General features: G+C 44.3%; 1 protein-coding gene across 2 annotated transcripts in view; it reads right to left on the bottom strand.

Annotated features, from left to right (window-relative positions):
- Positions 1–3,001: 3,001 nt before the first annotated feature.
- The window catches only part of dnaja (DnaJ heat shock protein family (Hsp40) member A), an 18,354-nt gene continuing 6,229 nt past the window's right edge, over positions 3,002–15,126 (bottom strand). For both annotated transcript variants that reach the window (XM_024139355.1, XM_024139356.2), the window contains exons 6-8: positions 6,759–6,989; positions 6,062–6,162; positions 3,002–3,893 (exon numbers count right to left, since the gene is read on the bottom strand). In XM_024139355.1, coding sequence (XP_023995123.1) covers positions 3,657–3,893; positions 6,062–6,162; positions 6,759–6,989 — 569 coding nt within the window. In that variant the 3' untranslated portion in view covers positions 3,002–3,656. The remainder of the gene's footprint in view (positions 3,894–6,061; positions 6,163–6,758; positions 6,990–15,126) is intronic.

Raw genomic sequence — 15,126 nt, 5'->3', positions numbered from 1 at the left:
AGTGTAGAACACTTCCTGGACAACAACAAGACCACCCAGTCAGGAGCAGTGTAGAACACTTCCTGGAAACAAGACCACCAGTTAGGAGCAGTGGTAGAACATTTCCTGGAAACAAGACCACCCAGTCAGGAGCAGTGTAGAACACTTCCTGGAAACAAGACCACCCAGTCAGGAGCGTGTAGAACACTTCCTGGAAAAACAAGACCACCCAGTCAGGAGCAGTGTAGAACACTTCCTGGAAACAAGATCACCCAGTCAGGACAGTGTAGAACACTTCCTGGAAACAACAAGACCACCCAGTCAGGAGCAGTGTAGAAACACTTCCTGGAAACAACAAGACCACCCAGTCAGGAGCAGTGTAGAACCTTCTGAAGCAAGACCACCAGTCAGGAGAGTGTAGACACTTCCTGGAAACAACAGACCACCCAGTCAGGAGCAGTGTAGAAACACTTCCTGGAAAACAACAAGACCACCCAGTCAGGAGCAGTGTGAACACTTCCTGGAAACAAGACCACCCAGTCAGAGCAGTGTAGAACACTTCCTGGAACAACAAGACCACCCAGTCAGGAGCAGAGTAGAACTGTCCTGGAAACAAGATCACCCAGTCAGGAGCAGTGTAGAACCACTTCCTGGAAACCAGACCACCCAGTCAGGAGCAGTGTAGAACACTTCCTGGAAAACAAGACCACCCAGTCAGGAGCAGTGTAGAACACTTCCTGGAAACAAGACCACCCAGTCAGGAGCAGTGTAGAACACTTCCTGGAAACAACAAGACCACCCAGTTCAGGAGCAGTGTAGAACACTTCCTGGAAACAAAGACCACCCAGTCAGGAGCAGTGTAGAACACTTCCTGGAAACAACAAGACCACCCAGCAGGAGCAGTGTAAAACACTTCTGGAAAAACAAGACCACCCAGTCAGGAGCAGTGTAGAACACTTCCTGAAACAACAAGACCACCCAGTCAGGAGCAGTGTAGAACACTTCCTGGAAACAAGACCACCCAGTCAGGAGCAGTGTAGAACACTTCCTGGAAACAAGACCACCCAGTCAGGAGCAGTGTAGAACACTTCCTGGAACCAAGATCACCCAGTCAGGAGCTGTGTAGACCACTTCCTGGAAACAAGATCACCCAGTAGGAGCAGTGTAGAACACTTCCTGAAACAACAAGACCACCCAGTCAGGAGCAGTGTAGAACACTTCCTGGAACAACAAGACCACCCAGTCAGGAGCAGTGTAGAACACTTCCTGGAAACAACAAGACACCCAGTCAGGAGCAGGTAGAACACTTCCTGGAAACAACAGACCACCCAGTCAGGAGCAGTGTAGACACATTCCTGGAAACAAGACCACCCAGTAGGAGCAGTGTAGACACTTCCTGGAAACAAGACCACCCAGTCAGGAGCAGTGTAGAACACTTCCTGGAAACAAGACCACCCAGTCAGGAGCAGTGTAGAACACTTCCTGGAAACAAAAGACCACCCAGTCAGGAGCAGTGTAGAACACTTCCTGGAAACAAGATCACCAGTCAGGAGCAGTGTAAGAACACTTCCTGGAAACAACAAGACCACCCAGTCAGGGAGCAGTGTAGAACTTCCTGGAAACAAGACCACCCAGTAGGAGCAGTGTTAGAACACTTCCTGGAAACAAGACCACCCAGTCAGGAAGCAGTGTAGAACACTTCCTGGAAACAAGCACCACCCAGTCAGGAGCAGTGTAGAACACTTCCTGGAAAACAAGACCACCAGTCAGGAGCAGTGTAGAACACTTCCTGGAAACAAGATCACCCAGTCAGGAGCAGTGTAGAACACTTCCTGGAAACAACAAGACCACCAGTCAGGAGCAGTGTAGAACACTTCCTGGAACAACAGACCCACCCAGTCAGGAGAAGTGTAGAACACTTCCTGGAAAGCAAGACACCCAGTCAGGAGCAGTGTAGAACACTTCCTGGAAACAACAAGACCACCCAGTCAGGAGCAGTGTAGAACATTCCTGGAACACAAGACACCCAGTCAGGAGCAGTGTGAACACTTCCTGGAAACAAGACCACCCAGTCAGGAGAGTGAAAATTCGGAAACAAAGACGCCCAGTCAGGAGCAGAGTAGAACTGTCCTGGAAACAAGATCACCCAGTCAGGAGCAGTGTAGACCACTTCCTGGAAACAACAAGACCACCAGTCAAACTTCCTGGAAACAACAAGACCACCCAGCCAGGAGCAGTGTAGAACACTTCCTGGAAACAAGACCACCCAGTCAGGAGCAGTGTAGAACACTTCCTGGAAACAAGATCACCCAGTCAGGTGCAGTGTAGAACACTTCCTGGAAACAACAAGACCACCCAGTCAGGAGCAGTGTAGAACACTTCCTGGAAACAAGATCACCCAGTCARGAGCAGTGTAGAACTGTTCTGTCATTTCCCTGTGGTATAAAACAGATTTCATGATTATCAAAAGAATAAAGGAAGTGGAACTGTTCTGAGTGTTTAATGACTTCCTGTCTGTTGTTTTGCTCATTCACGAGGAAGCAGCATTGAAGCGGATGTTGAACACTGACGTCATGACATCATACCATGGATCGATGACATTACTGATCAATGTCTGAACTTTTCATTGATCGCAATGAATGTGAAACRTCATTATCTTGTTTTGAACATAAACATTTTATTCATCACATGCTTCAGGAACAGGTGAACAGTGAAATGCTTACTGCCCTTCCCAAAAATCATATAAAAATGATGAGGATTAGTAAAATGACATAGCTGATCTTTCTGCCATCAGTCCACTTTTCAGAATAAAAGCYTTACTCTTGCTGCATCAGGTGTCCTACTTTCAATAGTCTACCTCTTTTATCCAAGATGAATCGTCAAGGAGATGTCATGTTTTATTAACTGATATCGGCCTGATAATAATGCGTATGCTGATATTTGACAACTGCAGATATGAATCGTATAAAGTGAACCAGATTAAATTGAATAAAACTTCTTTGTTTTTAAAAAAACGAGAAGGCATTCTTGAGAGGTTTTATTTGTGAAAGAATCAATCCATTTTAAGGGTGGGTGAAACGCCTGTGGTGAGAAAGTAACTTTACCTTCATAGAAAGCATACAGGTTCCTCTGGTGAGTTATGGACCGAAGTCAATAGTTGAAGTGCAACAGGTCTGTTTTCTGTGCCTCCTAGTATATCTCTCACGAACAGATCCATACCAAATAAAACAATACACACAACACATGGAGAAAAACAGTGTTATGTTAGATAGAAATGTAAACAGAGCATCACTCTACCATTGTGGCAAGATGGAGTAGGTCTACACCTCCAGCTAGTGGTCATGTCGGGGACAACATCTTTTGACAAGCTTTGTAGCCAACCCTTTCCCTAACGTAGGTGAACTAACCTAATTCTCCTAACCCTCAGTATAAAGGTAAACCGACGTGTTGAATAGTATCTGGAGGAAAACAGCTGCTGATATGGCTCGGATGTACGGCCTAAAACATCACATTTCTGTGCAGCGCTTGATAACAGTGGACTTTGAACTCTAATGAATAAGGCTTTTGTCAAACCCAGTCCTTCAGGAACTGAGTTTGACGTGATTTTGTATACATAGATTCTAAAAACAGATGAATTGRACAAACTCAACATTCAGTGCAGCATGAGTTTCTATATTCTACTGCTGCTGGCACTGCACGCCATGGCCTCCCCCCTCATCATCGTCAATATCCTCAAAGCTTGGCTTCCCCCCTCCACTGCTGGCRCTCCTCTGTTGAGAGTAACTGCGATCCATCTCCTTCAGGTCTACCTCCTCCATGTCGTCTGAGACCAGCAGCTCGTCTCTGGGGGGGAGGAGGGCCTCCAGCCGGGGGAGGAGGTGCTCTGGCAGCCAGTGTTTATCTGGGAACTCCACCTGGTGGGGAGGAACGTAGAGAAATGGGTTATGGGTCGATAGGTTCCATTCCCTATATACAGTGGCATGAAAAAGTATGTGAACCCTTTTGAAATACCTGGATTTCTGCATAAATTGGTCTTATAATTTTATCTGATCTTCATCTAGGTCACAACAATAGACAAACACTGTCTGCTTAAACTATTAAAATTATTGTATTTTTCTTGTCTATATTGAATACATAATTTAAACAATCACAGTGTAGGTTGGGAAAAGTATGTGAACCCCTAGGCTAATGACTTCTCCAAAAGCTAATTGGAGTCAGCTAACCTGGAGTCCAATCAATGAGACGAGATTGGAGATGTTGGTTAGGGCCCATGCACCCTATCCTTATATAGTGCTCTACTTATCTAGGGAAATAAGGTGGCATTTCAGATAACCTGATACAGGCTCTGCAGCATTAGTCCAACCGAGTCAGTTTTGTTTTTAAAGAAAACGGCTCGTCTCTAGCCTAAACGGTTCATTATGACCAGGTTACCAGAGGTCTGGTTCTCTACGTCTAAACGGTCATTATGGACCCATATTACCAGGAGGTCTGGCTCTAGTCTAAACGCGTTCCATTATGCCCATGTTACCAGAGTCTTCTGGTCTCTAGTCTAAACGGTTCATTATGACCCATATTTACCAGAGGTCTGGGTCTCTAGTCTAAAACGGTTATTATGTACCCATGTTACCAGAGGTCTGGATCTCTAGTCGAAACGGATTCATTATGGACCCATGTTACCAGAGGTCTGTCTCTAGCCTAAACGGGTCATTATGACCATGGTTACCCAGAGGTCTGGTCTCTAGCCTAAACGTCATTCATGACCCATGTTACCAGAGGTCTTGTCTCTAGCCTAAACGGATTCATTATGACCCATGTTACCAGACAGGTTCTGGTCTCTAGCCTAAACGGTTCATTGATGACCCCATGTTACCAGAGGTCTCGGTCTCTACGCCTAAACGGTTTCCATTATGACCCATGTTACCAGAGGTTCTGTCTCTAGCCTAAACGGTTTCATTATGACCCATGTTACCAGAGGTCTGGTCTCTACCCCAAACGGGTGTCATTATGACCCATGTTACCAGAGGTCTGGTCTCTAGCCTAACCGTTCATGATGACCCATGGTTACCAGAGGTCTGGTTCTCTAGCCTTAAACGGTTCATTATGACCATCTTACCAAGGTCTGGTCTCTGCCTAAACGGTTCATTTGACCCATATCCAGAGGTCTGGTCTCTGCCTAAACGGGTTCATTAGACCCGCATGTTACCAGACGGTCTGGGCGTCTCTAGCCTAAACGCTTCATTCATGACCCATGTTACCGAGGTCGTCTGTTCTCTAGCCTAAACGGTTCATTATGACCCATGTTAACAGAGGTCTGGTCTCTAGCCCTAAACGGTCATTATGACCCATCTTACCAGAAGTCTGGTCTCTAGCCTAAACGGTTCATTATGACCCATGATTACCAAGGTCTGGTCTCTAGCCTAACGTTCATGTAGGAGACATGTCAACTAGCGACGGAGGAGTCATGTCGAACTACGAGAGCATGTCAACTAGCGAGAGAGCATGTCAACAGCGAGGGAGAAAGCAATGTCAACAGCGAGAGAGCCATGTCAAAACTAGCGACAGAATCAGAGAGCATGTCAACTACGAAGAGCATGTCAACTGCGCGAGAGAGCCATGTCAACTAGCGAGAAGAGCATGTGCAACTGGAGGTCATGTAGTGTTTTCCCCTTACTGACATGCAGATCATTATGCCATGTCCACGGCCCATGTGCCCAGACAAATACAGGTTGGCCTTTGCAAATATGATCAAATCAGGATTCTATTATACAGTGAACCGTGTGAAGTTAAAGTGGTGTATTGAGTAGAATTGTGAATTTCAGTGAGAGGTTTTTAGAAAACGTGAACAAGTGTCCGGGGGACGKGGCAATGTTTTCACTGTGGTACCGCGATACTACTCGGTATCGGGATACTTGGCCTGGTATCGTTTGAAAAATGTTGGTATCTTGATAGCACTACTATCTATCATGTATTAAGTTCAATCGTACTGTGTAGCTACCCTTCGTGTGTTGTTAAATCATACTGTGTAGCCATTTTAATATATATCTCATGTATKAGTTTAGTCGGACCAATAGAGCTTACTAACCTGGAATTGAATGATGAGCTGCCCTCTGTCGTAAGGGTCTTTGTGGATGGGCATACCTTCATTATGAACACACCTCACATCGTTGGCCTTCACTACTTTACCTGGAAACAGAACGATCACACGATCACGCATTATCGCATATTTTGTTGCGTTACAAAGTGGGAATGAAATTATTAAAATGGTGATACTGTCTTTGATTGTACTACACTAACTATTCCATAATGTCAAGGTGAAAAAGACAATTCTACAAATTGATAAATTAATAAAAAATGTAAAACACATAGTTGTATTCAGCTACATTGTTATGGCCCAAATAAGTTCAGGAGTATAAATGTGCTTAACCAAATCACAAAAGTTGATGGGATTCACAAAGTGAAATAATAGGACAGAGCTACTTGAGATGGTCCAGTCACACACATTTCCTAGGTTGCAAWGGTCCGGATTGATATTGTCATTTATCGTGTAGTAACAAACCCCTACCTCATCTGAGCTCAATTTGGAATATTTATCGAAAGGGTCTGAATACAAAAAAAAAACGAAACAATTCTAAAAAACATTTTTTTTTGCCTTGTTATGTGGTATTGCGTCTGGATTGATGACGGGGGAAAAATGATTAGAATAAGGCTGTACCGTTACAAAATGTACATTTGAATCCAAATGGGAGTGAAATGTTGCAACAGCCACACTAATGTATTACCTGGTGGAGAGGTGATGATGAGCACCCGGCCATCTAGCGTACGGATGGTCTTCTTGAAGCCACAGAGGGCCTCAACCAGTTTGATGTTCATCTTCATGTGCAGGTCGTCCTCCTGCCTCTGGTACACTGGGTGGTCCTGCTGGTCCAGCACGATCACCACGTCTCCTGGTTCCAGACCAGGCTCCTGGTCGCCCTCCCCGTGGAATGGTATCTTCTGACCCCCCTTCATACCTACAGGATATACAGTAATAGTACAGTAATAGTCGTCCTTGGTTATTCCCACCTACAGATAATAGTGTCTTGGTTAGTTCCCACCTACAGTAATAGGTCTTGGTTAGTTCCTACCACTACAGTAATAGTGTCTTGGTTAGTTCCTAACTACAGTAATAGTGTCTTGGTTAGTCCACCTACGGAGTAATAGTGTCTGGTAGTTTCCCACTACAGTAATTAGGTCTTGGTAGTTCTACCTACAGTAATAGTACTTGGTTAGTTCACCTACAGTATAGTGTCTTGCTAGTGCCCACCTACAGTAATAGTGTCTTGGTTAGTTCCCACCTACCAGTACAATAGTGTCTTGGTTAGTTCCACCTATATCGTAATAGTGTCTTGGGTTAGTTCCCTACTACTACAGTAATAGTTGCTTGGTTAGTTCCTACCTGGATACAGTAATAGTGTCTTGGTTAGTCCTACCTACGGATATACAGTAATAGTGTCTTGGTTAGTTCCCACCTACAGTAATAGTGTCTTGGTTAGTTCCTAACTACAGTAATAGTTCTTGGTTAGTTCCACCTAGCAGTATATAGTGTCTTGTTAGTTCCTACCATACAGTAATAGTGTCTTGGTTAGTTCCACCTACCAGTAATAGTGTCTTGGTTAGTTCCCACTAACGTAATAGTGTCTTGGTTAGTTCCTACCTACAGTGAATAGTGTCGTTGGTTAGTTCCCTACCTACAGTTAATAGTGTCTTGGTTAGTTCCCTACTACCAGTAATAGTGTCTTGGTTAGTTCCTACCTACAGTTGAATAGTGTCTTCGTTAGTTCCTACTACAGATAATGTGTACTTGGTTATGTTTTTTGTTCCTTTCCACCTACAGTAATAGTGTCTTGGTTAGTTCCTACCACGGATAATACAGTATAGTGTCTTGGGTTAGTTTCCTACCTACAGTAATAGTGTCGTAGTTATTCACATACATAATAGTGATCTTTTGGTTAGTTCCCTACCTACAGTAATAGTGTCTTGGTAGTTCTACCTACCGAATTACAGTAATTGAAGATGTCTTTAGGGTCTTATTTCTCGCACCATACCGTGATTTATAGTTGTAACATGCCGTTGGTTTAGTTCTCACTAATCACCCACAACTGTTAGTTCCTACAGGAGATCGGGATCTGGCGTTCGATTTTGTTAGAGTTCTAGCCCGTCATCGTCTTCGGTCCAACCCACGGTGCGAGAGTGTAATAAGTGTTCGTCATGAGATCGTAGTTTGCATCGTCCACCGACGACGGATCAATACAAAGTACCAATAAGGTGTCGTGTGGTTTACTAGTAGCTTCTCGCTAACGGCCTGCGCAGCATATCAGTTTCGCTTCTCTTGCTCTCAGATCTCACGTTCCTGCCTCCGAGCATCTGCTCGTCGTACGTTGAGGTTTGGTTTCATTGGTTAGTTCCTTATACTTAGCAGGGTGCAGTACTATATGCTAGGTTAGTAGTGTGGTAATGCTTTCTTCAATCTCCGTTACGGGCTACTGGCATCTTAACTGTGCTTACGTACAATAGTCGCTCCATTTTGGTGTTTGGACGCTTTTACTCTACGTACTCGTGCTCTTAAAGACGTGAGCTGTCGTTCAGCACGCAGTTTGCTGCGTCAGTCGGGAATGATCAATAGGTACGACGGGACCAGTTATTTGGTCCTTGTTAACAAAAGTGTGCTGTTGAGCTTGATGAGCCTCTAGATGGGCGGAGTAAGGTGGTAACTTCTCGTTTATGTAGTTGTGACTGCTGGTGTGTTATTGCTGCAGAGGTTGTAGTGTTGGGTTGCTTTCGCATATAGAAGACGTGCATCACTATAGAGGGCACTGTGTGATTCAATGTAAATTATCGGATTATTTTGACTGATCTCGTGACTTGCAACTGTTGATAGCAGTTAAGTTTCATTTATCTTATTTGTTCTATGCTGAGGCGGTCCGGAAATACTTGAAATAGTGCTCTTTTGTGGCGTTAGAGTTCAGATCTGTACCACTACAGGCTGATTATCTTAGTAATCTATGTATTATAGACTATTGCGTTAGTTCTACTTCTACTGTATCTAGCTAGTTATGTCTATCTTATTGTGGAATCGCTGTCTGAGGTAGTTGCTCTCATTTTCGCTGCCTACAGGACTGAATATGTCAGGATCGGCTTTTTTTTTATCTGTCACTTCTATGCTGGTGTGTCTCGCTTCGTGTCTTGAGATTTGTATATGTGGATCGTGCGCCCCCGTTGTATTCAGTCTGCATTTTTGTGTGTTGTCTCATCTACTCATTTTAATAGGGGTGGACGTTGAAGGTGCAATTCTACTATTCGATGTCTTGCCTTTGTTACAGACCAGTGTATTTACGCCGTCCGCCGCCTGTGTTAAGTGAGTAACTAAATTGTCTTTCTTATTATCACAGCATGGGTCTTCTCGCATGACGGTGCTAGTCTTAGGCCAGCGGCACTCCGTCATCCCAGTGTTTGGATGACACAGTCGATTTGGCTCGCTTTTATTTGGTGGTTTTACTTAACAATCTCACTAGCGCCTCTCTCTGATGATACTCACATGTAGTCGTGTTGGGTGTTGGACCTTAGCTCTCTGCGAAACGCTGTTGTGGCTCCGTTTTCTTTGCGTTCGCTTCGGGAGAGCACGATTGTGCGCTCACGCTAGCGTTTGACGCTATGCCCTTACCTAAGATTGTGTACTCGGTAGTCGTGCGAAGTGTATAGAATTGCGTATAGTATAACGCCTAGATCACTACTAGAGGATTGTGATAGAGAGGAACATAAAATGAAGTGTCACCTGTTTTGCTGACGTTTAGTTTTGTTGATGTAGTAGAAGTGTGTGCGTATTAGCTCGATGTGATAAATTACTCAGCTTATTATTTATATATAAGTAGCTAGTGCTGCTATGCAACTTTGTTGTCGACTCGTTGCGTGCCGAGAGGAACTGTATTGCATTAGTTATGAGTAGTCTCCCCTGGGGTACATTTTCTCTATACCAGTCTCAGGTTCTTATTCCTTGCGATTCTCACATCATATATAACTCTCGCGTTTGTAGTGGCTATCCCTTTATCTCTCGCTTAAACAGGGCGTATATGCGGTGAGTAATCTTGTGTCTTCTGTCTGATAAATGAGTTAGCACTTCGTAATATCCATTTACTAATTGGCCTACTATATATTACGTATATAGTTTTATACAGTAATATAATTGCTGAGTCCCTTTTGCTTGTTTTCTTCAGCTGACTATAGCCTCAGTGCGACGTGTACACTTCCCTTACCTCTTGCGTGTACATGTTGCTATCATCTCTTCGCGTTTGTTAGCTGTTCATAAGCGGCTCGACTCTTTTACACGCTGAGCGAGGTATCGGTCTGCCAGCATTCTCGTGCTTGATTGCATCATAGTTAGCGTCTCGATAACTCTAGGATTGTTTACTGAACACTAACGTCAGTCCCTATTGCTTGTCGTGTCTTAAGCTTCGTGGTCTCAGTGTGAAATGAGCGCTGGCACCTACGCAGAGTTTGCAGTAAGTGTATAAAGCTGACTGTTTATTAGCAGTCTTAGTATTCTTTTTTTGGTCGTTTTTAGCTGTGTTACCGTTTGCAACTACATCCGCGATTTGTCCAGGAGGGTTCTTCCTATGAAATTCATTGACTTCTGGAATTTTAGTGTGCATGACCTAGCACTTACTATTGAACGATAAATTCGGAGGAGGACTCATTTTTATTACCAAATAAGTAGGTTACTCATTCGGATTGTTTTAACATATGTAATATATTGCCCCTACTCATTTGCCTTAATAATTATAATACGATTTTTTAAAAGTAGATGTACTTGGGTTTTTTTTAAATCTCCGTGGACCTAGCTTCGGTTAAAGAATTATACAAAGTACATTTTTAGTTGTCTTGTAGTCTCAAGTTGTACAACCCTTTCTTTTCCCAGTAGGTACAAGAGTGCCTAATACTCAGAGAAGATTAGGTTAAGCCTGACAGGTATGTTTTATACCTCTCGTTAGCCTCAAGTTAACTTGGAACGCGTTAATCTCTTTCGTGGTAGTAATTAGTGTCCGCAATTAGGTTATCTGTATAGCGACTTGGCTAAATACTCGCGATAGAACCAACGTAGTTGTAGTCAATATAATCTGCTTCCTTGCTCTCTTTGAGTAGCTTCCTTGCACCTAGGAGGTAACGATGTGTGCTTGCTTTTTGCAATTAAGTAATTAGAGATCGACTGGTTTATGACAATGTTTACCAAAGTATGTAAGACTCTCTTTTTACCTGTTGATCGGATCAGAAGATATTCTCTCATAATAGAGGAATTCCCTAGAAATGTTGTGGGTTTAGCTTTTCTCTACTTCATGGGGTGGTTTTTATGTGCGCTTGTCTACTCCAATAACAATTCTTATAATTTGTTGATGATTTGTTATTCTTGCCTTGGCCTACACGCATGCGTCTATAGGGTTTTAGGACCATTTCCCAGTGACGGACGGGCCCTTATTTGTCCCCTCTCTCAGGGTGTTTCTCTACTCAACTCGTCTTCGGAACCCGCTTTATACCCGGGTACCTTAATCTCCACCTATGATGGGAGCGTCTGGGGAGAAATTGGTGGAATATATCATCGAATTCGATCTATACGTAGTTATTTTGGTAGCAGATGCGTTTCGAATATTACGTATTTAAACATGTATCTCCTTGTCACCTCTCCTTAGGCCAAGGCAATCACACTGTGAGAGAGATATGTACCTCTAAGAACACTCAGGTTCGCTCAATGATTTTAAAGCCTCGCCTCTAGATGGGAATGTCTCGTTTTCTTTCTGTGTTTGCTAACTTATGTCTCGTGCCACGTCAAGCATGGAAGACAGGATCTACTCGAACATCCATACTTTCTCAGTCGTGTTTAATCACGTGCTCCTTAACAGCTTGTTGATTTCTTGCATGGGATCTCGTCCCTCTTCATCTACTGTCTGCAGTTCTGCTTACATGTTGACGTTTTGAACTAGGTTCGGTGAATAGATTCATTGGTACTGCACTGTATCACGTGTCTTACGATGAAATGGCATTTTGCTGCCTCGTCGATCTTCGCCGTCATGAGCGCCTCAGGTGATTCTCTACGAGCCAGTTGCTCGCGCTCTTACTCAATAGGAACCCTATCGATAACAGCTCGTGGATGAGTCATGACCGCGTGTCATGTCTCTTTTTGCTTATAATCACACGGCGCGTAGCCTGCAGTACAAGAAACCAGAGTAGGGCGTCGTACCCTGCAGTAAAGACAACCAATTAGGGGTCGGTGTTACGTCTGCTCGAAGTGAACAGACAAGTAACGCACATGATCTCATGTGTTTATCGGCGGCTTACATGAGTGAGTAGCGCGGCTAGCAAAAACAGACAAACCAGAGTTAGAAGTCGTACCCTGAGTAAGACACGACCAGATGCTTACTCGATGGTGTCAACTCTAGTCTCAACCTCTTGACATAGATAGACAACCCAGTCGTATACGTGGTGGTTCGTTAGACCTGATCTCAGAATATGATGACCCATTACTCCGTCAAATACGCTCTGCTTCTGTTATACCCTGGCTACTAAAGACAACCAGAGGGTTAGAGGTCTACCCTGCTCATGGTAAGAGCACAACCAGAGTCAGGGGTCGTTTACCCTGCGTGTTACAAGACCAACCAGATGTAGGAGTCGTACCCATGGTCTTAGATAACATAATAGAGTCAACCATAGTAGTCGCCCTGGTTGTGTTGCTACGTCGTGAGAATATCTCACCTGCAACAACCAGATTTGTTTACTTTTCGCTTGTGTTCGATAACGTACACTCGACACGGTCGAGTGAAAGACACACTAGAATAGCATTTAGGGTCATCCGTGACCGGCTGCGTCCTAAGAACTGTCACAGCGTACATCAAACAGATCAGTGAGTGCCTTAATAATGTCGCTCTGTGTTCAGTTTCAATGTGACATTCATACTTTGGTTTGGATACGTCTGAGAATAGGGCTCGACTCTTGAGACCGGTAGTAATTCCTCAGGTCGAGTAAGAGATGTGTAAGTGAGAATGGCTGAAGTACATAGTAGTATACGGGGTTAATTCATCAGTTCTCCTTCGTTTTAAGTCGAATTATGAAAGCTTGTTCAGTGATGGCTGTATAAATAGCCTGATCCGTAATCGCTCTCGGAAGTACTTCTAGTAGTTAACATAGGAGGCCGATTTTGTCTTCGGTCGACGGGATTAGCTGGGAAGTAATGGTTTGGTGAATGCTTTTCTGGTTTTTTCTATTTATTTTACTGGGGTGGATTCATCCACGGAGCTTTAATGTCCGCCTTCACATTTGTCTATTCGCTACATTGATTCTCTGTTCTCGTTTGTCTTTTGCTAGGTCTACGGTCTGAAATTCTCCTTGCCTTATGGTTTTGTCCATACTCTTGTCACAATTAACTCTTCCTATCGCAGAACTTTTGATCAAAATCTCGGGTCAGGATATGTTTATGAGAATATGAGCGCTGAAGGGAAATTGCCTTTCTCGCTAAAGTTATGCTCTGTTGGTCTGCTGATCCCTGGTGGTACCGCTCCGGGGGTTTTCCTCAGGCAGCTGGGTCGAACTGTGGCCCATTGAGTCGCGGCTTCAGGCGAGCAGAGAGTTCCGTTGTAATGGATCTCGGCTATCGTTTACATAAAGTTAGGCGCGTGGACATAACCCAAGCGCGATACCAGACAGCAACATTTGCTACGGTACTATGGGATGACAAACCTAATAAATGTGCTATTATGCCATTTAGTTGGGGCTCTCTCGATTTTCTCGGTACGGAATTTACAAATCTACGCGAGTAGAGAGTCTTGGCATATTACCGCTCTATAGTTACTACATATGTAAGACCATCACGGGTTGTGGGACTACATGCTGGTCATGTGTGCGGACGCGCCAGAAACTAGCGAAGCACAAAGTTGTCCTGCGCGTAGTGTACTTATGCGCATGTTCAACATTCTACTTTCTATGTATCCCGTAGATGCCCGGTAGGCGTGCGACAAGCACGTATGTGTTCAAATTGAAATCGTCCAAGGTTGTGGGATCGGTACAATTGTCGATCTCCCTGTATCCCGAAGGGCACGAACCTGAAGAGTGTTGATCTGGAACGGCCTGACCGCCTTCCGGCTCTTTCTCCTGGGGGGAGGGTCTGTGTGGTGTAGGCAGTCGCACCCACCGAGGTTAGGCTGCGACTCTCCTATAGGAACAAGTTCACGTGGATGTGTGTAGCCCAATGCATGTAGCATCAAGCGTATACTCAGATATTGAGCAATTTTGCCCAGTCATGATCTCGTTATCTCCTATGACATTATTCTCTAGTGTCCCTTTCTAGAGCGAGCTCGTCCTGCGACACCAGTCGCTAAAAAAGGGAGACGATAACCATCCTCTGGAGGATGGGCCTACTAAGAGGGGAGCATATCTACGTGTGCGCAATCGTGGCGAAACCACTTAGACCTCCTCCCGCGTGACATGACGCGTGACCTTCTGTTCTGTTGTGTTTTTAAGACATAGTCGTGTTGTTTTCTGTTTCATCTGGGATAGAAGTGTGCTCTGTTTGCCTTTCCCCTTTGGGAGATTTTCTGATGATTTATGTTTGAAGTGTATTGATCAGTCTTATCAAATCCTCTAATATAGAACTGTGTTCTTAAATTCAGAGTTACAAAGCTTTTATGGAAATCCGAAGGGTGTCCTCTTTTTCGTGTATGTGGCCCTTTCCTCGATTCAGTAGACAGTGATGCCAAATGAGCTCAGGTTTCAGCGTGCATTTCTCATGAGACTAGTGCATCATGGATGAACTAGCGGTGTGGAGATGTATTACGCGGAGTCTGATGGATCAGTCTAGTCCCCAATTGGAGATGCATATGAAACCGACAGAGCCGGCTGTGCGTTATCTGTGTCTCAAGTTCTGTATTTAATCCCAGCACGATGCGGATGGTTTGATCAGTCGACATGTGCATTTGAGTGATGCATCACCCACTGTACTTGGGGATGAGCCTAACTTCCTCGAGTATTTGGCTGTCACCGTATATATATTTGGATGCTATTCTCTGCGCACAAACCAGACAGTCATTCGACATATGTTCTGTCTGATTCTTCTTTGTTTACGTCATTGTC

Source organism: Salvelinus sp. IW2-2015, unplaced genomic scaffold (genome assembly GCF_002910315.2).
Source record: "Salvelinus sp. IW2-2015 unplaced genomic scaffold, ASM291031v2 Un_scaffold1777, whole genome shotgun sequence".
NCBI lineage: Eukaryota > Metazoa > Chordata > Actinopteri > Salmoniformes > Salmonidae > Salvelinus > Salvelinus sp. IW2-2015.
This window is presented reverse-complemented; position numbering and strand designations above follow the sequence as displayed.